We start from the raw sequence: 25,794 nt of genomic DNA on the forward strand, positions 1-25,794 counted from the left end.
GAACTTGGCCCTTTAGTTATGAGGTCCTATAAATAGGACTTGAGCCTCATTTGTGAGATATCTTGTGGAATCACCACACTTGGACTCTTGACCCTTGACAGCTTTGCCCGCACACCCATACTGGTGTGGGGTCGATGGTATGGGACACCGGCCCTTGCAGAAAATGCTAGCCCACTTGGCTGCACGTTCCCACACTCGGGGGTGAGTCCGTATTGGCTTTATGGCTAGGAGTTGAGCCTGATGTCCGCTCACTATGTGTGTCTAGTTGTGAGTTTGGCTTGTCTCATGTCATGTGTGCAGGATGGATCCGGCAAGGGACTAACACTTTCGGTATTTCTTTATATTGCTTCAACACAGTAAAACGTCGGTACTCCATCCTCTGCACCTCCACGCGAGAGCATGCCAAAGAATGAGACCTGGGCACGTATTTAAAGGCCCTTGGCCTTGGAAGCAGTTTACATGAAAAGCATGAAGTCTAAAAACATCTGATTCAAAAGTTGACGCCCAAAAACTATCGCGTGATTTGCGAAAATCCGTACAGCTACCACATCATCAGTCAACGCAAAACGCAGGTCATCCCGTACAACTACCATGTCATCAGTTTTTACGCAAGAAAGATTGTGAGTGTCTGTCATGCTTTATTTTCTTGTCCTTGGGTCACTTGGGCCCCATCGGGCGGGGTCCCATAAGTTGATAAAAAACCTTGTTATAAATTGTTCCACTCGGTGAGATTCTATAAGTTGGTGGGACGAAACCGGCCCGTAGGGCCGTAGACTTTGGCTTTCACCCAAATCTTTACTCTTTTAAACTTTATGTCACAAAGGAACTTCACAAATAAATATGTGACTAGGAATTACACTTCAAGCAAACCACGGCTTGGCAGCTAAAGTGCTCCCAAGCAAATAACGACACCTGGTTGGCCCCAAAGACTGGCGCCCCTTTCAACATTTCTTTATTCTTATTACACTTGAGAAAAACCTGTAAACGTCTACAAGCTGTCCCACCTTTATCGGGCTGAAATTGCCCTACTCTAACACTATTTTGGTAACATAACCATAGTAGAAGTCTCCACGGACAAAATCCCAAGTAAACAATGACTTTCCATGCACTTTAGAGCACTTTACAAAACCTCGCGAGAAATTATAGCACGTTGAAATCTCTGTTTTTAGCCTCCAATTGTCACAAACTGATGACATGGCAATGCCACCCGGCATAGTTACCCGGAACGTGGACTGGGAACGGCAACAGAATCCTCGCGGAACGGGGGAACGGGTAGGGGTCGGAAACGGGAACGGCGCGGAACGGGAGGGCATAAAAACACCCAAATAATGCAATTTTGAACTCAGTGTGATTGAATAGAAGTAGTATCAGAGTCCTTTGACTCTTAACACTCACAAAATGTTGCTAAATTGGCTTTATCTAACATAAAAATAATTCTAAATGAATTATTGGATTTATAAGTGAGAGGGTTTTCTCGCTTGGAACACCAAGAAAAATAATTCTAAATGAATTATTGGAATTTTTAGTGAGAGGGTTTTCTCGCTGGAGACATCTGTGTACAGAGTATCCCTAGTGCGTCATTCAAAGTAATGACAGGAGCACTGTGAAAGGGAATATCTGTAAGGCCACCAGGAACGGGTACTTCTAATGCGTCAACGGATGGGTGACAGGGAGCATCAGTAAAGAAGTATCCGACCATCCGGGAGCAGACATCTCTGATGCATCAGTAAAGAAGTATCCGACCATCCGGGAACGGACATCTCTAATGCGTCATAGGATGGGTGACATAGAGCATCGTGAAGGAGATTGTACCGTAAGTTCGGTAGGAAAGAACTAGGTGATGGGTATTCCTGATGCGTCACAAGGTGGGTGACGGGTGCATCGGAAAGGGGATATCCATAGTCGAGAGGAAATCCGAATTGGAAAAGAGGAATACGCATAAAGACGCAAGCACAAGAATAAAGATGGGTTCTGAGAAGCTTTTCTTAAAAAGCGGAATATTTTAACGAGTTTTCCGGGAAGAGCAGACGCTTTTCCGCGAGGAATCTATGTTTGCATTGCATTCATGCATGTGGTTGCATCCAAGGACGCCTAGGAAGTGTTGTGAAAGGCATTGTTTTTAACTTACAAGGTTTTATTGAGTTTTTGGGCAGGTTCATACCAATTTTAAAATATGTCGGCCATCCACTTAATAAGTGGGCAGCCACTTAGAAAATAAAGCAACAAAACCAGCCAGCGAATTCTCTCTCCCTATTTCGGATAGAACAGCGCAAAAAAAAAAAAAAAGCCGCGATCTCTACGCGAGTAGAGATTCGTGCTGTGGCCAAGGAGCTATAAAAGCACGACATGCCCTCACTGAAAGAAGGTTACCAACGCCAGCAAGAGAAGACTCTACCGCCAGATAACGCGAGAGATCGCAAGACTACGAAGCACGGAAGTCGCTTTTTCCCGCGCAAGAGCGACAGGTATCTTTTGTGGATTCGCCATACGAATTATTGTCGCGTGTGTGTGCGTGTGTTTGCAAGTACTTCATCGCGAAGGAGAAGCGAGAAGGCTTCGGCCTACGCTTGGGAGTTCCGGGAACGGAATTCGGAAATTGTTTGCGGAGTCTCAACTTCGAGTACAAACGGAAAAAGGATTGAGAGCTTGTCTCTCGGATTTCCCTTACGGGAAGGAACGACCATCGAGTCAGAGAATTAGAATAGAGGGGTTTTCTCCGGTTCTTGTGCTTGTAAAAAGATTCTCCCTAATAAAGAATTCTCTTTAAGAGGGGGGACCAGCCCATCTTCTGGTCCCCAGCACTGTGTCGATCTTCTCACTCTATCTCTCTCTCTATCTATTTCTCTCTATATCCTCTGGCTTCAATATTAAGTGATAAATTTTATTTATCCGAGTATATTTTATAGTGTTATGCGCTCCCATTTGTGACAGTGGTATCAGAGCATGGTCTCCTCTCTTTCTCTGTAAAGGAGGACGACTCTGGGAAGATACGGGAAGAAGCCATGACAAGCCAAGAGAGAAGTAAGCAGGCGGAACCCTAGTCCTGCAAGAAAAAAGTTCGCAGAATTTGGAAAATTTTTCTCTTTGCAAGAAGTCGACACAAGACTTGGGATTCTCTGCCAAGGTGACAAGAGCAGGATGCTCAAGAACCTAGAGAATCTGAGGAGAGGAATGCTCGAGATCCTTCAAATCCAGAAAATATCCATGAACGTCAATCCAAAACTATAGCCATGAAATCCAGTCATTCCGGGAAGGATATGAAGAAGGTCTCTAGACCTAGGAACACTCCAATGACCAGTCATGTTTGATACTTTTGACGTAACGGAAGATGCCCCGAAAGCTACCGCTTTCATTCAACAGTTTGAAGTTGCCTTTGCAAACGGCAATTTCTGAGAAGCGTCGAAGGTCAGGCATGTGACCAAACACCTCAAGGGGATTGCAAGTACTTCAAGGCTCTGCAAGGAACTTACAACAAGACTTGAATTCAATTCAAGGCTGAATTTTCCGACAAATTTATTTTCCTCTATGCTTTGAGGAAGGCATCCAAGAAGATTGGGACCAGTTTGCCCAATAGGAACACGAGCAAGTCAAAGCAAGTAGTGGTTCACTCTTGCCAAGGTCGCTCCATTCTTGATCCTCTCTGAGAAAGGAAATTATGAAGGAACCATTCTAAGCTTTCAAGCAAAGAAAAGCTTTCATTAAGCTTGAATACTCTTTAAGCCCACACCCCCTACCCGGTAAGGGAAGATATGGTAGTGCTTTTCGCACAAGTGAATGAACACTCTCTTTACGAGGGAAGGAAGAAGCGACAACTACGACCTGTGCTCAAGGAATCCAAGGATTGAAATCCTAGATTATTTGATGAGCGGGTTTTGCTCTAAGTTCGAGCCAAGGGATCGTCAGATTGAGCGTCTTCGCTCGAAGGATCTTACGAAGGGAAGGTAATTTCCTAGGTTCACCAAAACTCTCAGCTTAAGAATTATGTACACCTTTGGATACATGGATAACACACAAAGATCCAGACCTATTGCAAGGAATTGGATGAGAGTTTGTTATACTCTCTTGAGCGCCTTTTAGTGCGCAAGGATATTCCGACACGAGAATCTCTATTTGAGATGCGTTGGTAGAAGGAATTTGAGTTTCTCTACAGAGAAGAGGTTTTCTGATGGTCGTTGATCATTGAGTACGCTATGTGCTTCTACCATTACAGTAGCAACTTTTGGTTGCGGTATATGTTTCTCTATGAGCAAGTCAAGTAGCATTTACACGCTGCTGGAATAAATTCGAACTATTATGTTCGTAAGAATATAGTTCGCCAACTGATTCAAAATGGTAAGAATCAAAGAGGATTCGCTCTATTGTGAACCAGGTTTGATCGTGCGTACAAAAAATGCTATGGCTAGAATCTTATCTGCCTGAGATTTTGCAAGGCGTCATTTTTTATGATTCTGTAAGGAAGAGACTCTAATGGGCGTCTGGAAAACACTGCTAGTGGTAATAACTCGCAGGAGGAAAAGATTGGAAGGAAGTGCCGCCGTGCACAAGGAATCTTCGGATTGGAACCGTCCGCCTACGTTGAGCGACGGCCCCAAACAAGAACCTTCTTTAAGGTGATCGCAGACTTTGTTTGTGAAGGAAGACATCGAGATTAATACTGTTATGATTTGAGCATTCCCTATGTGGGAGGATAGAAGAGGTTTCATATCCTCAGGACTAATAGCGCAAGGTTATGCGCAAGGACATAGACCTAAATTGATTTCTAGGAGGATTATTCTTCTTGGAATTGAGAAGGTGGAATTGAGTTAACAGATTCTCGGATGAGGAAACTTCCAATATGTTGGAAAGACACGAATGACGAGTTCTTACATGGCTCGTAGCTTTAATGAAAGGTAAAGGATATCCTGGAGGTACTAGAGGAAGGACATGAACCGATAAGGTAAGTGTTGAATTATTGAATTATTGAATTTTTGTTTAATTTAATTTTTAAGTTCTCTTTTGAGAAAGGACTAGCTCAACTCACCATTGAGCAAGATTTGGAATCTTTCCGGTTTCTCCCCGGTAGTTCAGTTGGACCTCTATAGTTGAGGACAACTGTTTATAAGCGAGAGGGATGTTGCTAAATTGGCTTTATCTGACATAAAAATAATTCTAAATGAATTATTGGATTTATAAGTGAGAGGGTTTTCTCGCTTCGAACACCAGGAAAATTAATTCTAAATGAATTATTGGAATTTTTAGTGAGAGGGTTTTCTCGCTGGAGACATCCGAGTACAGAGGATCCCTAGTGCGTCATTCAAAGTAATGACAGGAGCATTGTGAAAGGGAATATCTGTAAGGCCACCAGGAACGGATACTTCTAATGCGTCACAACGGATGGGTGACAGGGAGCATCAGCGACATCTCTGATGCGTCATAGGATGGGTGACATAGAGCATCGTGAAGGAGATTGTACCGTAAGTTCGGTAAGAAAGGACTAGGTGATGGGTATTCCTGATGCGTCACAAGGTGGGTGACGGGTGCATCGGAAAGGGGATATCCATAGTCGAGAGGAAATCCGAGCTGGAAAAGAGGAATGCGCGTAAAGATGCAAGCACAAGAATAAAGATGGGTTCTGAGAAGCTTTTCTTAAAAAGCGGAATATTTTAACGAGTTTTCCGGGAAGATCAGAGGCTTTCCCACGAGGAATCTATGTTTGCATTGCATTCGTGCATGTGGTTGCATCCAGGGACGCCTGGGAAGTGTTGTGAAAGGAATTGTTTTTAACTTACAAGGTTTTATTGAGTTTTTGGGCAGGTTCAGACCAATTTTAAAATATGTCGGCCGTCCACTTAATAAGTGGACAACCACTTAGAAAATAAAGCAACAAAACCAGCCAGCGAATTCTCTCTCCCTATTTCGGATAGAACAGCGCAAAAAAAAAAAAAAAACGACCACAATCTCTACGCGAGTAGCTATTCGTGCCGTGGCCAAGGAGCTATAAAAGCACGACATGCCCTCACTGAAAGAAGGTTACCAACGCCAACAAGAGAAGACTCTGCCGCCAGATAATGCGAGAGATCGCGAGACTACGAAGCACGGAAGTCGCTTTTTCCCGCGCAAGAGCGACAGGTATCTATAGTGGATTCGCCATACGAATTATTGTCGCGTGTGTGCGAGTGTGTTTGCAGGTACTTCATCGCGAAGGAGAAGCAAGAAGGCTTCGACCTACGCTTGGGAGTTCCAGGAACGGAATTCGGAAATTGTCTGCGGAGTCTCAACTCCGAGTACAAATGGAAAAAGGATTGAGAGCTTGTCTCTCTAGTTTCCCTTACGGGAAGGAACGACCATCGAGTCAAAGAATTGGAACGGAGGGGTTTTCTCCGGTTCTTGTGCTTGTAAAAAGATTCTCCCTAATAAAGAATTCTCTTTAAAGGGGGAGACCAGCCCATCTTCTGGTCTCCACTACTGTGTCGATCTTCTCACTCTATCTCTCCCTCTATCTATTTCTCTCTATATCCTCTGGCTTCAATATTAAGTAATAAATTTTATTTATCCGAGTATATTTTATATTGTTATGCGCTCCCGTTTGTGACACAAAACACTTGAAGACCATTCAGCCTTACTATGGCAAACATGTGTCGTGTAGACTTGAGAGCTTGAGAGGGGGAGAGAGGGAAGGGGGGAGAGAGAGCTTGAGAGTTGAGAGGGAGAGGGAGAGAGCTTGAGAGATAGGGGGAGAGCTTTTAGCCTTGTAGACTCTAGAGTCTAGACTTGAAAGCTTGAAAGAGGCTAGAGCTTGAGAATCGAGACTCGAGAGGGTAGAGCTTTAGCTTTGGCCCTTTGAAAGCTTGTGTGCATTGTGAAGGTAAGGGTGGGGGAAGGGACATTTAACAAGGGGAAGGCTCACAAGACAAATCACCAAAATCTGAAAATGTCACAAACGGGAGCGCATAACAATATAAAATACATTCGGATAAATAGGATTTATCACTTATTACTGAAGCCAGAGGATATAGAGAGAAATAAATAGAGAGAGAGAGAGAGAGTGAGAAGATCGACACAGTACTGGGGACAAGAAGATGGGCTGGTCCCCCCCCGTAATAGTATCTTTATTACTGAGGAGAAGTCTATACAAGCACTTGAACCGAACGTATTACCACGTTCGTTCTAGAATAAGACTTGATGGTTCCCGGAAGCCTCAGGCTTCCGATTCTTAGGGCAAAACCCTATTCCAAGGAACTTCCGTTCCTTATTCCAATTCCTCGACAATCAAGGTTCTCGCCTCTGGATCTCACCTTCCAGACTCGGGGCATGGCATCCCTACAACTCTTTTCCAACTCTCTTTCCAGAGTCCTCTTCCCGCAGAACAACTCTGCTTTCCCGGACACGAAGTCCTTACTTGGGAATCCCAACTTCCGGATCACAACTTGAGAGACTACCTCTCTCCGATCCGTGGATCTACTTCCCAAACTCGGGTACGAAACCCTTGGGCTGATCTGGCTCTAGTTCCTCAGAGCGCTTTTCTCCTGTAGAGGCTCATGCCTTCCTCTGCTCCTACTCCCTCACGAAGAGGAAGTACACCTGCAATCAAATACTCAAAGATCAGAACATGAAAATCGTTACCTTCAAAGTCTCGACGCTCGAAACGCAACTCAATTCTCGAAAAGCAATTCCTCAGAAGAGATCTCTCCATAGAAAATCCTCTTTTCCAATCCTACACACAAAAGAGGTGTGTTCTCGGGTTCCTTCTCGTAAATCAGCCCCGTCTACGACGTTTATGGGCTGAAAAAAGAGAAAAACAGCAACTTGTCGCGATGGAAACACGCTTCGTAGGCACTTCTTCGCGAGGGAACTCGCACACTGAGTCTTGGCGACATCTGGTACACTTGGGGCAGCCATGGGCATCACCGGCAACGTCTTCTTTACGGCTGAAATCTGCAGCACCATCTCCTCCTTGCAAAGATTGGTCCTCTCTTCTGAGTGAGGGCATGTGATGCTTTTATAGCTCCTAGCCACGGGCACGAATAGCTGCTCGCGTAGAGATCGCGGCCGTTTTTTTTCTTTTTTTTTTCTCTTCTGCCAAAAAAAGAGAGAGAGAAAACGCTGGCTGATCTGTTGCCTTATTTATCAGATGGCTGCCCACTTATTAAGTGGGCGGCCGGCGTATTTTAAAAATAGTCTGAACCTGCCCAAAAACTCAATAAAACCTTATAAGTTAAAAACAATGCTTTCACAGCACCTCCCGACTATGGATATTCCCTTTCCGATGCACCCGTCACCCACCTTGTGACGCATCAGGAATACTCATCACCTAGTCCTTTCCTACCGAACTTACGGTACAATCTCCTTCACGATGCTCTATGTCACCCATCCTATGACGCATCAGAGATGTCCGTTCCCGGATGGACGAATACTTCTTTCCGATGCTCCCTGTCACCCATCCGATGTGACGCATCAGAAGTACCCGTTCTTGGTGGCCTTACAGATATTCCCGTTCTCAGTGCTTCCGTAATTACTTTGAACGACGCACTAGGAATACTCTGTACTCGGATGTCTCCAGTGAGAAAAACCCTCTCACTTAAAATTCCAATAATTCATTTAGAATTATTTTTTCCTTGGTGTTCCAAGCGAGAAAACCCTCTCACTTATAAATCCAATAATTCATTTAGAATTATTTTTCTGTAAGATATAGCCAATTTAGCAACAGAAAATTTGCCCATTCCCAGCCGTTCTGGACCGGCCGTTCCGGTATCAAAGTCTCCGCGGAACGACCATGTACCCTGTGTTCCTTGCCCATGGGGTGGCGTTCCCCGATAACTATGCCACCCGGACACACACGACCGTCTGATGACGTGGCAGACAATACAAACGTCCGCAAGTAGCGTTGACAGGCTGTACAGCGCGCTGACGTGGCAGTTGTAGGGATGCTCGTGAAACGCGCTGACTGCTGACGTGGTGTCACGTGACACATCCAACTTTATGTGTCCGTAGACAAGCTACAACATGACAGGGTTCAGTTCAGTCAAGTCAATCTAGAATAGGAAGTGATCTAGCACTTTTGTGAGTCTGTTCGCAGACTGTGCATGTCTAGACACTTAGATTAGATGCATATCCTCTACTTGTACACAGCATGACCATCAGATTGCATTCAGATCCCATCAGTAGCATTTTTACAGTGCATAGGCCTATTTACTTGGTGAGCCAAAGGCTCTTTTCCTTCTATCTGATCGCACAAGCCGCCGCGTGTCAGCTTCTCATTGGCAACTTTTCCCGCTAGCAAAAAGCTAAAAAAACCCCGCTTAATAATTAAAAGCACCTTCGCACGTACACTACAACATCGCAACTTCTCCAGAAGCAGTTCGCAGACAAATTAGACGTGCAGCACTTCGCAAACAGAAGAGCTCGCGGGTTTTTCACAGTCAGCTCGGACAAACATTTCCAGTTCGCAACAAGTTTGGTGACTCGACTCCAGGTTGATGATCTGCGAACTATAACAAGTACCCAGGGTTTGCAAGGTCTTCGGCACTCCTTTCCGATTCTACCCGATTTGCTGCTGCATGGTGCGCCATCGCAAAAAAGAATTGGCGTGAATCTTGAGAATTAGGCATGAGGACCTACTGCATATCATTGCCATGAACATTGAAGGATGGCGAAGGGCACATGGTTGTTACACAGCTAAGCTACACAAACCATTGACACCACAGTAGGAAGGGAACTTACAGTAAGCATCATAGAAGACCCTGAAAAGCTGATCGTCAAAGAGCAAGCCAGTGGAATTGGAGAGGCAGAAAGTGTCGAGGTCGCCTATTGGAAATACACGGAGGAAGACAACACCATTGCCTTCTTGAAGGCATTCGGGTGTGACATTGCTCTCTTGCTCCAAGGTAAGCCCTGAGCCATCCTGTTTGTAGATGATGCTGGTGCAGTTAATGCATTTAGAATATAGAGAGCTGGCAATTGAAATCGCTACTTCTGATGTAGTTAAGGGTATAAAATTCAAAAGCCCAATTGCTGTTGTAGAGGCTAGAAGTAGTTGTATGGTTTGAGTGTAGATGCTAGCCCGGTACAAGCACATATGTTGGCTCATCAAAGCTCTACCATTGTCATGAACACGTCACGGGAAATCTGTACATCCTCGGCACCAAGTCGAACTGAACGTAGCACTTGTCATTCAAGAGAGCTCTCTCTCTCTCTCTCTCTCTCTCTCTCTCTCTCTCTCTCTCTCTCTCTCTCTCTCTCTCTCTCTCTCTCTCTCTCTCTCGTCTTCTCCTCGGGCTCCTCCTCTTCGTGATTCTCCTCTTCCTTACGAAGATTGTGGAGAGCAAGCTGAGATGAGAGAGCACGAGCACTCACTTGCGGATGACCATTTCTTACGATGAGGCAGCTAATAATTAGTGGTGACTAATAGATCCATTATTATTATGATGGGTCGACAGTTGTATAACGTGGTGATTAAATCAGCACAGCCCTTACACAGTCAAATTGTTCAGATTGGCCGCCAGCTAATGGGCAATGGGCATCCCCTGTTTAGGGTGGGTTCAAATGATCCGCCGGTACAAGTTCGTGCTTTGAAAGCTTTTTCCTTCACTAGTTTAGACGGAGGCGGAGATAAAGCTCACAGAACTGCCTCAACAAATCAGGTTGCCTGCACTATTGGCTGCAGCAACCGAAAACACGATCTTTGCACTTCACACTGAAAAGGGTATGGTAGTAGAAACTGTTCCAAGGCAGGCGGGGGAGGGGGGCACCAGCTCTGGCAACAAAGTTGATTGGTAAAGCTTAGTATGCATCTCCTCGTATGTTCACCCTTGCATGATTCTCGCCCTTAATTCCACTTATAGTTTCTGGATAGCACATGGTAGTGAATTTGATGTGCATGCAATAGAGTGAATATGGTTCCGTCTGCTATGGGGACACCGAACTCAAGACGCCCATTATCATGGACAATTAGAAAGGAGGATACATAATGTAGGCTAGTCAACATGGAGGCAAAAAAGACATAATTGCTTACGGAAGTAGCTTACAACACACACACACACACACACACACACACACAGAAGCTAATATTGATCAAAGGACATAGAACATAAAGTTACATCTGCTTCTCTTTAAGCTTAATCAATATCCTACATCTTCTGTATTTGTCTTAATGTTTGTTTTGTGTATGGCAAGGACATATATTCACAACATTGGACATTGTGATTGCAAGCGCGTCTCCAGCTCGGCGTCTCCAGCTCGATCACACTACAAGGTCCGTTATTTGCATCCAATTTTCCATGCGCATGCGTTTGCTTGGCGCAACACATAAACGCTACAGGGCAAGGCACGGCTTCCGTTTCTTATAATGTTTTGGAGAGACCACAGTGCCAGCTCTCCACCATACTTTTGTATGGCACCTCCGCATGACATGCACTATATATTTTGTACTTTCAGATTGTGAGGTTTCATTATAAGACGATATGTTTAACTATTCACATTGCTTTTTTGTAGCTTGACTCAATATCGGCCTATAGATTGGACAATTGAAAAGCACAAGTACAACATTGCAGGTCAGTAAAACACCTCACTTCTTGTTGCAGTTCATTGATGCACTTGACTTTGTATCCTCCCATGAACACAATAAAAAAATTTAAAATGTGCGTGCTTCTCTTTAAAACTCAACTAACTCTCTTAAAAATCACCCCTATAATCTCTATTATTTGACGCCACTTAACTGTCTCTAACCAAAAATATAATAACATTTCTAAATGTATTTCCTCTCAAGCAATGTCGCCATTGTCGAGTTAATCACAATCTTGTTTCCGTTAGTGCTAGATGGTAAATATCAATTTTCATGTCCTGTTATATTCTATAGTTGTTATATAGCAAGGCCCACCAAGCAAGACTAGTTTGCCTATTTTTGACATTTTTCACTATTATTTTTAAGTGACTTTTGTTGGAAAGTAGGTAGGGCAAATTGAGTAAGTTTGTATATAAGCAAACCAAGGCTAGCACTAATTGGCAGAAGAGGCAGCAGGAGCACCTTGCTCAACAGGCAACTTCTCAGCAAGACCAACACTCGCGACAACTCTCGCACTTTCTCTCACCAGAAGGCCTAGCGTTTTTGCACCAGATCAGCCAGTGTTTTTGCACCTGCATCAACCCGGCGACAGCAAGGAACGAATCAGTCCTAGCGTTAGCAGATTTCCCCGCAAGTCAGTTTTCAGCCCTCGTTTTTGGTTTGCAAATCGACCTCACCATTTTTGCAGATCTTCGCGACACAATCAGCCATAGGACCAACGTTTACAGTTTCAGCCCGGAAAACGCAGATTTCAGCATCTGCGTTTTCAACGCGTCGTCGTCATCAACATCGTCACCGACATAGAGTCAGAATTCAGCAGATAAAGATCTGCAGATTTCAGCCATTACCATTTTCAGATTTCAGCCCGTCTCGTCGTCGTCCTCATCGTCGTCGACATCGTCGATAAGTCCAAGCATTGTAGAGATTTGTGCAATCATAAGTAGAACGCTCTCACCATAGAGAGTGGGGCCTTCCGAGAAGGGTTTTACAACGTCTCTGGTGTCGTATTCTCTTCTCTCTCTATCTCTCAGTCTCATACACTTTCACGCACAGTGTCCATTCACTTGTTTGTGATCATTGCATTCTCTCATTAAGAACGGAAGGCTCTCCCTTCCATAAGAACAAAAGGAACCTTGAGCACAGTTCGGAGCACTCATCTTGAGCAAAGTTCAAACATTCATTCCGTTGCACCTTACATTGGTATCAGAGCTTTGGCAGTGTTCTGTATCACTCAAGGAAAGAACCACAAGAATCACAGCATTTTTTTTTGCTTGTTGAGGTCGCACGAAACCCAAGTTCTCTTGGGCGTGTTGATTCCTAATCGTGTTTTTGAAGAGTGACAGGAAATCCAAGAAAGAAGGGCTTATCCAACCTCCCCTTGTGCCTCTTTTCACTCATTGAGAGCGGACCGTGCACTTAGCGGCCGGCCAATCGACGTAGGTGGGAAAAAGCAACCTTGGTGTGAGCGCAAGGCCGCCAAGGGGTGCGTCCGCAGAAAAGAGCAAAACTCGGGTGAAGAGAAGATCCTTCTCTAACACAGATTGCAAGCGAAAGAAGAACTAAGACCCCCAAGAAACCCAAGTTCCTCGTGAACTTAAGAACCAAGACCACAAGAACCCACCCACTTCAGTAGATGGTCATCACTCGAAGCGGAATGGATACTTCGCTTGGAGGTGATGAGCATGAGAGAGGCAAAGAAGAATTTTTCCCACCAGGAGGTTTTTCCGACCCTTCCCCATCTATGCCAAGGATTGCACTAACTCTTATGGAGGCTTTCGACAAGAGGATGATGGACAGGAAGTTAGAAAGCGAAGAAAGAATAGAAGCCATAGAGCGCAAATACCAAGAAAGAATGGCATGATGAGCGCGCGGCCGTGTGTGCAAGTGAAAGAGCACGCAAGGAAGTACAGTGTGTGTGCAGAGAGGGGAGGCGAAGAGCAGCAGGAGAGGAAGCACTAGCAGAAGAAGAGGGAGAGAGAGAGAGAGAGAGCTCACGTTTTTGGGGAAAACTCAATAAGTGAGTTTTGGGTTTTCCCACTTTTATTATAAGTGACCTTTAAAAAATGTGTCCAGGTTCATATTGAACCTGGACAAAGTATAAAAATGTACAAAAAGGGGTTATTTAGGCCTTTAACCCAACAACCTCCCACTTAAAGGCATAAATGGTGCCTTTAAGCTACATGACTCCCACCATCTCTATGCATAGATAATGATGTGCTTTAGGTAAGCACTTAGTGAGAGCATCGACTGGATTTTGTGATATATGGACCTTAACCAATGTAATAAGGCCATCCTCAAGCACTTCTCGTATGAAGTGATACCGCACATCAATATGCTTTGTGCGTGCATGAAACATGGCGTTCTTTGCCAGACATATGGCACTCTGGCTATCACAACCAAGAATAGGTACCTTGGCAGGCAAACCAAACTCACTACATAGGCGTGCTAACCAAATAGCTTCTTTGGAGGCCTCAGTGGCTGAAATATATTCAGCCTCTGTCGTAGACAATGCAACAATCTTTTGCAATCTAGAACACCATGAAACAGCACCTCCCGCAAGAGTAAATACATAGCCACTTGTCGATTTTCGTGTATCCACATCACCAGCCATATCAGAGTCACAAAATCCCTTCAACTCCATTGGTCCTTTACCATAGCAGAGGCATTTGTTTTTAGTCCCTTCACTGTATCCCAATGCAACCTACCTGGATTAGTTATAAACCGGCTCACAACTCCCACTGCATGGGCTATGTCAAGCCTAGTAGCAACCATAGCATACATAAGTGAACCACAAGCTGAAGCATAAGGCACACTTTGCATGTCATTGGCTTCTTCCTTTGACTCGGAACAATCATCCTTGGAGATTTTAACATATGGCTGTAATGGCACACCAAGAGGCTTTGCTTCAGCCATGTTAAATCTGTCCAACACCTTTTCAATGTACTTTTCTTGTGACAAATACAATAGGCGCTTGTCTCTTTGCCGTGTAACACGCACTCCAAGTATATGTTCAGCTGTCCCAAGGTCTTTCATTGAAAACGCAGATTTCAGCTGCCCTTTAAGAGCATCAACAGTGCTTCTTTCCTTTGCAGCTATCAACATATCGTCTACATAGAGCACAAGAATGATAGGGCTACCATCCTCATCACGTTTGGTATACAAACAATGATCTGCATGGCTTCTTTTGTAACCATGTTTAAGCATGAAGCGATCAAACTTCTTGTACCACTGTCTACATGATTGTTTCAGCCCATTCAAGCTTCTATTGAGCATACATACCAAATGTTCCTTGCCAGGGATGACAAAACCCTCGGGTTGCTTCATGTAAAGCTCTTCTTCCACATCACCATGCAAGAAAGCGATATGTACATCCATTTGGTCCATTTCCAAATCAAGAGCAGCCACAATGGCAAACGATACACGCAAAGTGGTAATCTTCACAACAAGAGAGAACACTTCCTGAAAGTCTATGCCCTTGGTTTGAACATATCCCTTTGCCACAAGCCTTGCCTTATACTTGGGTTTTGCATCAACAGTTTTGATTTTATACACCCATTTGTTAGGAATAGCCTTCCTTCCTTTGGGCAATTCAACCAAATCCCAAGTATGATTAGCATGCAAAGCTTTAATCTCTTCTTGCATAGCAAGCTCCCACTTGTCGTGCTCACATGTCTTTGCCTCTTTATACGTAAGAGGCTCTCCCTCATCTGTCAACATAATGTAATGTAAAGAGGGGTCATATAGACTCACAGGCCGCCTTTGACGAGTAGAGCGTCTCACCCAATGATCCACATTATCCGGCAATGGGTTTACATCAGGTGGCACTTCAAAATCATCAACAATGGGCTACTGTACATCATTTTCAGCACCATTTTCAGCATTGTTTCTTGGCTGCAAATGCCCTTCAGGAGCCTCAATTTGCTGTCCAACATCATCTAGCTCAAACACCACTGGATCATCTACATTTTCAGCCATTTGTGGTGCATCCTGAGGGTCAAAAATAGGCCTAACATGTGGCTGGTCATGCTGAAATTTCACCCTTTTATGGTCATGCTTTGAGGCACAATTGTTTTGAAGCAGCCTTGCCTCATTAAAAACAACATCTCGGTTGCGTACAACCCTTTTGAGCTGAGGTAACCAAATCCTGTAACCCATTTCGCCTTCTTCACCATATCCCATGAAGAGGCCTTTAATGGACTTCGCATATAGTTTGCTCCTCAACTCCGGTCTTACATGCACAAAAGCTTCACAACCAAAAATGCGTAAGTGATCATATGAAGCAGGCTTGCTAGACCAAACCTCTTCAGGGATGTCACCTTTCAAAGACGTGAGGGGATCGATTGCATATATGCACTGCAGTTTTCAAAGCTTCTTCCCAAAATCCATGAGAGAGATTAGTTGTGGACAGCATGCATCTCACCCTCTCACAAAGTGTCCTATTGAATCTTTCAGCCACACCATTAGAAGAGGGGCTGTATGGTATAGTAAGCTCCCTCTTAATGCCCAAATTTTCACAAAACTTGTTAAATTCAGCACTTGTGTACTCCCCCCCATTGTCTGTACGCAAGCATTTTAGCTTTCTACCAATTTGGGTGGTCACAAATGCATGAAATCTCTTAAACGCAGCAAAGGCTTCATCCTTAGACTTAAGCAAATAAACCCAAATTTTCCTAGAATGATCATCAACAAAGGAGAGAAAATAACATGCACCACCCATAGACTTAGTAGGCATGCTACATACATCGGAATGTACAAGATCAAGCACACAAGATTTACGAGAGACACCAGAGTAATAAGAACGCTTTACTTGATTGCCATATTGACATTCATTACAAAAGTCATGCTTTGTGTCTTTAGCATCAAGCTTGTTCAAAGTACAAAGCTTAGAAAGGCCCTTTTGGCTCATATGGCCAAGCCTCTTGAGCCACAACTCCATGTGAGAGTTAATTTCAGCCAATGCAATAAACTTGCCCAACACGGCCTTTCCATGCATGCAGTAAAGTGTCCCTTTCTTTGTGCCCTTTACAATCAGCCTTGAGCCTGGTCATTTTCCATGACCCTCTCTCAAATAAGATGTTGTAACCATGCATATCCATCTGATCAACAGAAAGCAGACTCTTCTTGATTCCCGACACATATCGAACATCATGCAAGACAAGCTCATTTGTGTCATCTATGGAGAGATGCACAGTGCCAATATCCTCAATGGAACATGCATGATTGTTTCCAAGGTATACATGGCCACGCTTGCCTGCATCAAAAGTAGAGAAACACTCCTTGATAGGAGTCACATGAAATGAAGCACCGGAATCAACAATCCAAGTCTGGGACAATGCATCATTGACAATCAACAAAGCATCAATAAGATCACTCTTGGTGATCTGCATGTCCTGTGAATGAACATTTAGAGAGGCATCAAAGTCATAAGCATCATCATCTGACAAAGTGGCACACAAGATGTCCTCTATATCTGACAGCTCCTCAATCACGACACTAGAAGCCACATTGGCCTTCTCTTTGTCCTTTGAGCTATCTTATGCATCTGCCTTGACTTCCTTCTTCTCTTTCTTTTTGTCTCCGCCATTCTTTTTTCTTTCTAACTCAGCTTTATAGTACCTGCAATCTGGTTTCTTATGACCTTTCCTGCCACATTGATAGCAAGTCACATCACCCTTGCCTTTGCTTGCATTTCCCCTTTCTTTACTCTTACTCTTACTCCTTTGTGCATAAGCATTCTTCTTTTCTGTCCTGCCTCTAACCATGTTTGCAGAGCTGCCTCCCTCTCCACTTGCTTTCCTTCTGATTTCTTCATTCAAGATAGAACCCCTAACACCATCAAAGGTCAAATTGGGGTTATTGGACAACGAAACCACCAAAGTTTCGCATGACTCGGGTAAGGTCATAAGCAAGAAGATAGCTTTCAGCTTATCATCAAAAGGGGGCAAGCCAGAATCCTGTAACTGCAACAAAGTACCTGCGAACAATGACAAGTGCTCTACCGCGCTCTTGGACTCATCTAGCTGCATGCCAACAAGTTTTCGCATAAAGTGTACCTGGTTGACAGGCGTTGTATTTTCATACATTCCCTTTAACTTCTCCCACACATCAAAAGCAGTCGTGAGACCTTTCACATCAATGACGGTCTTATCTGTCATGGCCATTTTAATGTATGTAACGGCCTTCCTGTTCATGCTAACCCATGCTTCATCTGTCATATTTTGTGGCTTCACCTGTTCAAGTGCCCCTTCGCAATCCTTAAGAAATAGAATTCCCTGAATCCTGTCTTTCCAAAGATCAAAACCTGTACCATCAAACCTCCCAATCTCGAAGAGGTTCTTCACATCCGAAGAAGATCAGGCCATAGTTGCACGAAATAAGAGGGATAATACGTTGAATTTTTGGGCAAAATGCGCAAAAATCGGAGTATAGCCTCACAAAGATGTGCACTACAGCTCCAAATGGTCACAGGAGCAATTTGGGGCAAAATAGGTCGATTTGGGTACAAAATTCAATTTCTGAAATTTATGCGCAAAAAATTTCAGCGAGCGAATTTGTGCTCGAAAACAACGAATTTAGTTGTTTTTAGCCTTAGAAGACATACATAAGGCTAATAGACAGCCTTTAGAAGCATGTAAGCGCAAAAGCCTCAATTTGTAGCATAGCATCAAAATTGCATAAAATTGAGCCACAAATGTCATACATCGACAAAATTTGTCAAATGTGCGTAGATTACATCAATTTGCACTTTCCCGAATATAATCGCACCATAAAAACACTTACAAAACCTGCGTAAATCTGAAATTTGCTTAAAACACCTGTTTTAGGGCTTGTTTTTCGACAATTTCAGGGTTTTCGGGTAGCAGGGACTTAGCAAAAGTATTCCCACACCTTAATACATCATTTGCAAAACCAGTATTTTCCGCTGTCATAACCTGTAATTTCCTGTTTTTGACCTAATTTCAGCCTGTTTTAGGTCAATTTGGGTTGCCGGGAGCTCTCTACTATCCGGGGACGAGTCCTTTGGCGACGCAATTGCAAAATCTCGCGATAAAGTTGACCTTCTTGGCTGAAATTCAGCGTTTGCAGGTTTGGGGACAAACCCTAATCCGGCTCTGATACCAATTGATGAGCGTGCGGCGGTGTGTGCAAGTGAAAGAGCACGCGAGGAAGTGCAGTGTGTGTGCAGAGAGGGGAGGCGAAGAGCAGCAGGAGAGGAAGCGCTAGCAGAAGAAGAGAGAGAGAGAGAGAGAGAGAGAGAGAGAGAGAGAGCTCACGTTTTTGGGGAAAACTCAATAAGTGAGTTTTGGGTTTTCCCACTTTTATTATAAGTGACCTTTAAAAAATGTGTCCAGGTTCATATTAGGTTCAATATGAACCTGGACAAAGTATAAAAATGTACAAAAAGGGGTTATTTAGGCCTTTAACCCAACATGGCAGCCATAGCGCGTGAGAGCGAGCAAGCACGCTTTGAAGCCAAAGAAAGACGAGCAAAATTTGATCGCGAGAACAACGAATGATCGCGAGAACAAAGCAAGACGAGAAGGGCGACCAACACATGAAAGAGTTGTGGCGACTTTTTCCTCAAGTGCAGGCGTACTTTGCACAGAATCAAAGACAGGAGCCTCTCCCACTCCCTTCTTCTCCCAAGCATGACACACAGGATTTGCATGATTATGAGAAGCATGATAGATTGAACAATAATGATGAGCATAATGATTTGAATGCCAATGACTTGCATGATGATTTGGATGACACTAACAAGTATGATAATTTGTATGATCAAGATGTGATTTCTCACAAGCATGATGATTTGAATGAAGAAGATGTGATTGTTCACAAGAAGGATGAGTTAGTGAATGATTTTTCTAGCAAAGCTAACCTTGTTGCAGATTCGATCAATCACGAAGAATCGATCTTGGCTCTCAAGTCGAGGTCCAAAGAACCCCCACAGGACAATTCAATCATTCAGGCAGAACCGATCTTGGCTCTCGAGCTTAGGTCCAAAGAACCCTCACACGAAGTATTATGTGTTCGCATGATTGGTCAACACGCATTGTTTGAGTGTTTCATTCGTGATTGGTTCCTGTATTTTCGTCGGCATCTTTATGTGATCCCTTTTACTAGGCATAACATATTGTACATTGAGCACGTTTCACTCATGAATGAGCACGAATGTATGTGGATTGTTCATGAAAAGCTGCAAAGTATGCATTCAAGGAAAGTCACATTCCATGTCTCTTCCTTGGCATGATACAGTTGTAGAAAGAGCACATGAAAGTATGAGCACCAAGCATGGGCATTTCCGTTGTTAATTGCCACAGTTGATTGATTTAGATCAACAAAACAAGATTCAATCTCATTGTTTGCGTGTGTGTGGTGAACGGGTTAGCACTCCGTCTCTTGGTTCATCTACATTGCATGCACAGTCTTTGAGGAAGACAAGATTTTTTCCAATCACTTTACATGAAATAGGTATGTTCATGTTTTTGTGTTGAAAGTGGTTTCAGGAATTTTCAGCCATGGAGATTCTTGAAGAAGGAAGAAGCATGACTCTAGACGAAGTTGAAGCATTGAAGGAGCCACAAAAGACTGTGTGTCGGTTTCGGCACAGCCCAAAGAAGCAAGCGTTGCAGACCTTTTTGAAGTTCAAGTACCGCACGACCCACACCTCAGAGTGGGCCGGCGAAGAGTCCCTTCCAGGATTCCGAATACTATTGGCGGTCTCCCTCGACGCCATACAGTTCGGTACCAGTACCTCACTTTGAAAAGGAGGGGATGTCAAGTGACACATCCAACCCTGTGTGTCCATGGACAAGCTACAGCATGACCAGGGTTCAGTACAGTCAAGTCAGTCTAGAATAGGAAGTGATTTGGCACTTCTGTGAGTCTGTTCGCAAACCGTGCATGTCCAGACACTTAGATTAGATGCATATCCTCTGGTTGTACACAGCATGACCATCAAATTCCAGTCAGATCCCATCAGTAGCATTTTTACAATGCATAGGCCTATTTTCCCTATGTTTGACATTTTTCACTTATTATGTTTAAGTGACTTTTGTTGGAAAGTAGGTAGGGCAAATTGAGTAAGTTTGTACGTAAGCAAACCAAGGCTAGCACTAATTGGCAGAAGAGACAACAGGAGCACTTGCTCAACAGGCAACTTCTCAACAAGACCAACCCCCGCGACAACTCTGGCATTTTCTCTCACCAAAAGGCCTATCGTTTTTGCACCAGATCAGCCAGCGTTTTTGCACCTGCATCAACCTGGCGACAGCAAGGAACGAATCAGCCCTAGCATTAGCAGATTTCATAGCGTTAGCAAATTTCCCCGCAAGTCAGTTTTCAGCCCTAGCGTTTTTGGTTTGCAGATCAACCTCAGCGTTTTTGCAGATCTTCGCGACAGAATCAGCCATAGGACCAACGTTAACGGTTTCAACCTGGAAAACGCAAATTTCAGCATCTGCGTTTTCAGCGCATCGTCGTCACCGACATAGAGTCATTCAGCAGTTAAAAATTTGCAGATTTCAGCCATTAGCATTTTCAAACTCAACCCGACTCGTCGTCGTCCTCATCGTCGTCGACATCGTCGGCAAGTCCAAGCATTGTAGAGATTTGTACAATCATAAGTAGACCGCTCTCGCCATAGAGAGTGGGGCCTTCCGAGAAGGGTTTTACGTCTCTGGTGTCATATTGTCTTCTCTCTCTATCTCTCAGTCTCATACACTTTCACGCACAGTGTCCATTCACTTGTTTGTGATCATTGCACTCTCTCATTAAGAATGGAAGGCTCTCTTTTCCATAAGAACAAAAGGAACCCTGAGCACAGTTCGGAGCACTCATCTTGAGCAAAGTTCAAACATTCATTCCGTTGCACCTTACACGTGGCAAGACTGTACAAAATTCCACAAATTGCGTTGATGCTTTTACTGGCAGATTTTGAGTCAGTTGCTTTTGAAGTTTACTGCTTTTGGGGCTCTTCTTTTAGCATCCCTTGTATTAATAAGTTAACCCAAGGGGGGTCTCACTTCACAGAGCATCTGGACACAGAGTCTGAGAGCGAGCACCCGTGGGAGTTATACTTTGCTCAAAGATTAATATAAAAAGAAATACAAAAAGGGGTGCCAGTCTTTGGGGCTAATACCTCTGGGGACGGGACTCCATCGGACCGTGTCGACTCTCTCGCTCTCTTTCTATTAAGGTTCAGTGATTATGAAGTTTTTGTTCATGTGTTGCTATTGATTTCTCGCTTGGAGTGTCCAAGCCGGTTACACCAATTTGCACCAAAACACTAGTTCGGTGATTCTCTAGCTTCCCCGAAGCTCTTGGGACCTATAGGCATCAAAGTTGGCCAAAACCCTAAACCTGCAAAAATTACAGCAAGCTGTAATTCTCTGTTTTGCACTCCGATTCGCGTGCCGACCATTCTTGTGGGTAGCCTAGCCCTCGAGCTCCCGCACCTATAGGGTCACTTGCTCTCTAAATTAGACGAGATTCCTCAAAGGCAACCTCTCTAAATTGTCCTATACAAGCACCCAAGCCTTTCCCGAGGCTTCCCTGGCATTACCTTGCAGTTTAGGTGCGAAACCCTTAACCTGCAAAAAGAAAACACAGCAGGCTGTAATTCCCTGTTTCGCATCATTTTGAGCAGAGCAAACACATCTATGCGTGTCTCAAAAGCTCCCGCAAGCAATGGGACACTTTCCATGTAAACTGGACGAGTTTTCACATGAGAAAACTCTCCGTTTTCGCATTCCTTCGCGATGGAATTGTGCGTACCTGAAGGGGATTAGCAATTAGCTAATCCCCTAGCTAATCCCCTTCTTGTACAAAAGCCTCTTGCCTTGGCAAACGCGCATAAAATCCCCAAAACTATACATGTTCATCTGAGAAACCCAACTAGTGGGGCATTACCATATGTGCAAAGGGGGGGGAGAGAGATGCGCGAGAGCAAATCATCGCGCTGCATGAGACAAGGGAGAAGGCAAGCTTTCCATTGAAGCTGTGATCACTTGCACCCACTATTCACACACACACACACACACTGCAGTCACTTATGAGCTCCAAAATTTAGCCCCCTCTCAAAAATGGACTCTCTCTCTCTCTCTCTCTCTCTCTTCTCTCTCTCTCTCTCTCTCTCTCTCTCTCTCTCATGCATGTGTAGATTGGTTCTGCCATTTCCCTCTTGAATAAGAGGTCTTGAGTTCAACTCTCCTCGTTGGATAGATCTTTAAGGTCTCTTGGGATAGTTTCGTACGATGTTAAAATACTCTTCTCTCTCTCTCTCTCTCTCTCTCTCTCTCTCTCTCTCTCTCTCTCTCTCTCATGCATGTGTGTGTATGCATCAATAAATATAAGAGTAAACAGATGTGAACACATGTGCATGCATAATTACAGGCCTTCCTCAAAGCTAAAACAAGACAGTGTGATTTGATGTTTGAACAATCCTGTAAAATGAACAAGCAAGTTTTTTACCTTCACTTCCACCTCAGAATATAGCTCTCTTAAATCTTTCATGATGGAGTCCAGATATATTTCTCCAGTACCAAGAATGGTATGCTCTCCTGATTCTTCCACCTTGGTTATGGCCAGCGGATAACTTTTGCTAATTTTTCGAAGCCCTTCCACCATCTTTGGAAGTTCACTAGGGTTCAGTGGCTCTGTAGCTGTTTTCACAACAGACAATGTGTTGAACTTCAGTGGCCGGAAAATGTACACGTCTTCATCAAAAAACTCGGGGCATAAAGTGGCTGTTTTTGTTATAGAGGCATCCACCCCCTCAATAAGGACCCAAGAACCAGCTGGGGCCTGACTAACCGGTATACGGTACCGTGCTTGGTAAACCCACAATTTTGTGACTTCTTTCACAGCCATATCCTCCTCGTCATCTGGAGAATACCCCTCCCCTAAAACCCTTACAGTCTGGCCTGTATAGAGGGTTCCACCTAAAACTCTTCCAAAAGAATCAAAAATACTACAATCAGATTTAGGATAAAGCTTCGTCACATTGACCATCAAGGGGCCCTTCGAATCGCAACGCCGCATAGAATCTGCAAGGGATGAATCTTGTGGACCAGTGTATATGTGATTCACCTTGCTAGCTGCCGCTGCCTTGGCAGACGGTATGTGTCGAACCAACATGTCTGTAAAACCTGTAGCTGAACCAAACACTGAGCTACAAGCAAGCTTTAGCAAAGGCTTCACATTCAACTTGTATGCTGCATTGCTTAGCGTAACACCCAATTCAGCCAAGGTTGTTTCCACATTTTTCCTGTGTTCTCCAACTACTTGGCTGTACAGCTTGTACAGCGGCTCTAGAATAAACTGCACAAATGTTCTCTCTCCACCTGGAGGAGCTTTCCTTTTGAAGCTTCTATCAGGATGAAAGTACCAATCCCCCCAAAGCCTTGAAGCAAATTGTGCAGCATCAAATGGGATACCATGGAGCTTGACATATAACTTGGCAAACGACAATAGCGTAAATGACCATCCTGCAGTTGCACTGGCAAAACAGACATTTCCAAAAATTGGGTCAATGACCTGTGGGTCATCTGCTCCTGTAGAAAAATTGGAGATAACTTGACTTAATTCTTCAAGAGTATGCCGTAGCTTATGATAAGCATCTGTAGGTGGCAACTTCAACTCAGTAATAAGCCTATCAACCTGCCCAGAAATTTCGTGATATCAAAAACACCAAAAGTGAGAATCAGAAAGAAGCAAACTGAGCAGAGAACTCACTTTATTTACAACAACCACTATCGGTACTCTCTCCTGTATAGCATGTCTGATTGCCCTCTCTGTATTAACCTGCAAACATAGACGCCGACAACACACATTAATAGTTAAAGACAGACCTTTTTCAAACAAGTCGATATCAAAACAATGTGATATACCCAAGTTACACATATGTGGACCCTAAAACAAAGATATTTTAGAAAGATAACCTAGCAAGTTTGGTGCTACTTCAACTGCATGAAAAGACATATTTATGGCCTCCATTTCAGGGCAGCTTGTTGGACAAGCTACTAACATCTCAGAGAGGGACACTATCCCAACGCACACATTCTTAGGATGTGGTGCACAGTCAGGTTTCACATGATGTGCTGCTTTGACTAAATATCGGCACTTGCTTTTTGCTTCAAAATGAATGACCAAACTAAAATTGTACGTTGCATAATAAGACATTTCACTAGTTGAAATCATAGTAAAAAGGTCTCAAGTTGTACCATGACACCTTCAACAGCATCAACAACAAGCACCGCCCCATCAGCGAGCCGGAGTGCAGCAGTCATCTCGTCTGAAAAATTTACATGCCCAGGGGTATCCATGATATTGCAAAGGTACGACTTTTTGTTGCTGTCTTCAAGAACCAAGGACATGGGCACAGCCTTGATGGAGATCTGCCTCTCTTGCTCATCAATGCGTGTATCTGTATACCTGAGGTGCTTCTCACTGTTAGGGTCGAGAGTTTTCATTTCATGTGTCTGCTCAACAAGCATGTCCATGAAGAGGGTTTTGCCATGGTGAAGGTGCCCAACAAGAGCAACATTGCGAACCAGTACAGGATTTGACATGAGCACAAGAAGAAACTCAGTGGAAACATGTGAAGGCATGCTGCCCTCCTTGAAACCCACTTCAAATTTCTTGACTTTGACAGGTTTTATAATGGGTTGTTCGAGAGGCTGCGCATCCTCATCCATGACGAGGGTTTCAACAGACTCACCATAGACTTCCATGGCAGTTGGGTAGTATTTCCTGTCTTCAGCAAGGACGATACCATTGTTGATATCAACGTCCATTTCGTCCTCGGCCAGGTCAGCTCCATAGCCATTCTCAACTTCTGCACTTCCGTCTCGCAAGCGGCCATGCCTTTGCTCAGCAGCTTCTACCTCCTCCTCGTCTTCTTCTTCTTGTTGTTCAGCGTCGGACTCCTGCTCGTCAGAGTCAAGCTCTGGGCCTATGTAATTCCCGAACTCGTCATACAGTGTGTCGTCCATTCTCGCACACAACGTTGAGCGGATGTATGAAGAGCAAATTGACAATTTTTTCTCGGCATATACCTTATATATCACAAAAGTGATTGCTTAGTATGTGCATACGATTTTCGAAAAAGAAAATCGTGGCGAATCTTGGTAGACGCGGGCAGAAAAAAGCCAAACTGGGGTCTTCACTGGAGCTGGAAGGTATGAGCGCGGAGCACCTCTCTCTCTCTCTCTCTCTCTACTTAAAATAGTGAGAGAAGAGGTTAGGTGGATGCC

General features: G+C 44.1%; 1 protein-coding gene across 3 annotated transcripts in view; it reads right to left on the minus strand.

Annotated features, from left to right (window-relative positions):
• The window catches only part of LOC147457082 (110 kDa U5 small nuclear ribonucleoprotein component CLO-like), a 59,013-nt gene extending 33,445 nt beyond the window's left edge, over positions 1 to 25,568 (minus strand). For all 3 annotated transcript variants that reach the window (XR_015188074.1, XM_086512099.1, XM_086512098.1), the window contains exons 1-3: positions 24,763 to 25,568; positions 24,275 to 24,343; positions 23,012 to 24,199 (exon numbers count right to left, since the gene is read on the minus strand). Coding sequence is in view for 2 of the 3 variants with exons in the window: in XM_086512099.1 (XP_086368225.1) it covers positions 23,012 to 24,199; positions 24,275 to 24,343; positions 24,763 to 25,533 (2,028 nt within the window). In the remaining variant the exon portion in view is untranslated. The remainder of the gene's footprint in view (positions 1 to 23,011; positions 24,200 to 24,274; positions 24,344 to 24,762) is intronic.
• Between the last annotated feature and the right edge of the window lie 226 nt (positions 25,569 to 25,794).

Source organism: Adiantum capillus-veneris, chromosome 5 (genome assembly GCF_014529385.1).
Source record: "Adiantum capillus-veneris isolate H3 chromosome 5, ASM1452938v2, whole genome shotgun sequence".
Lineage (NCBI taxonomy): Eukaryota > Viridiplantae > Streptophyta > Polypodiopsida > Polypodiales > Pteridaceae > Adiantum > Adiantum capillus-veneris.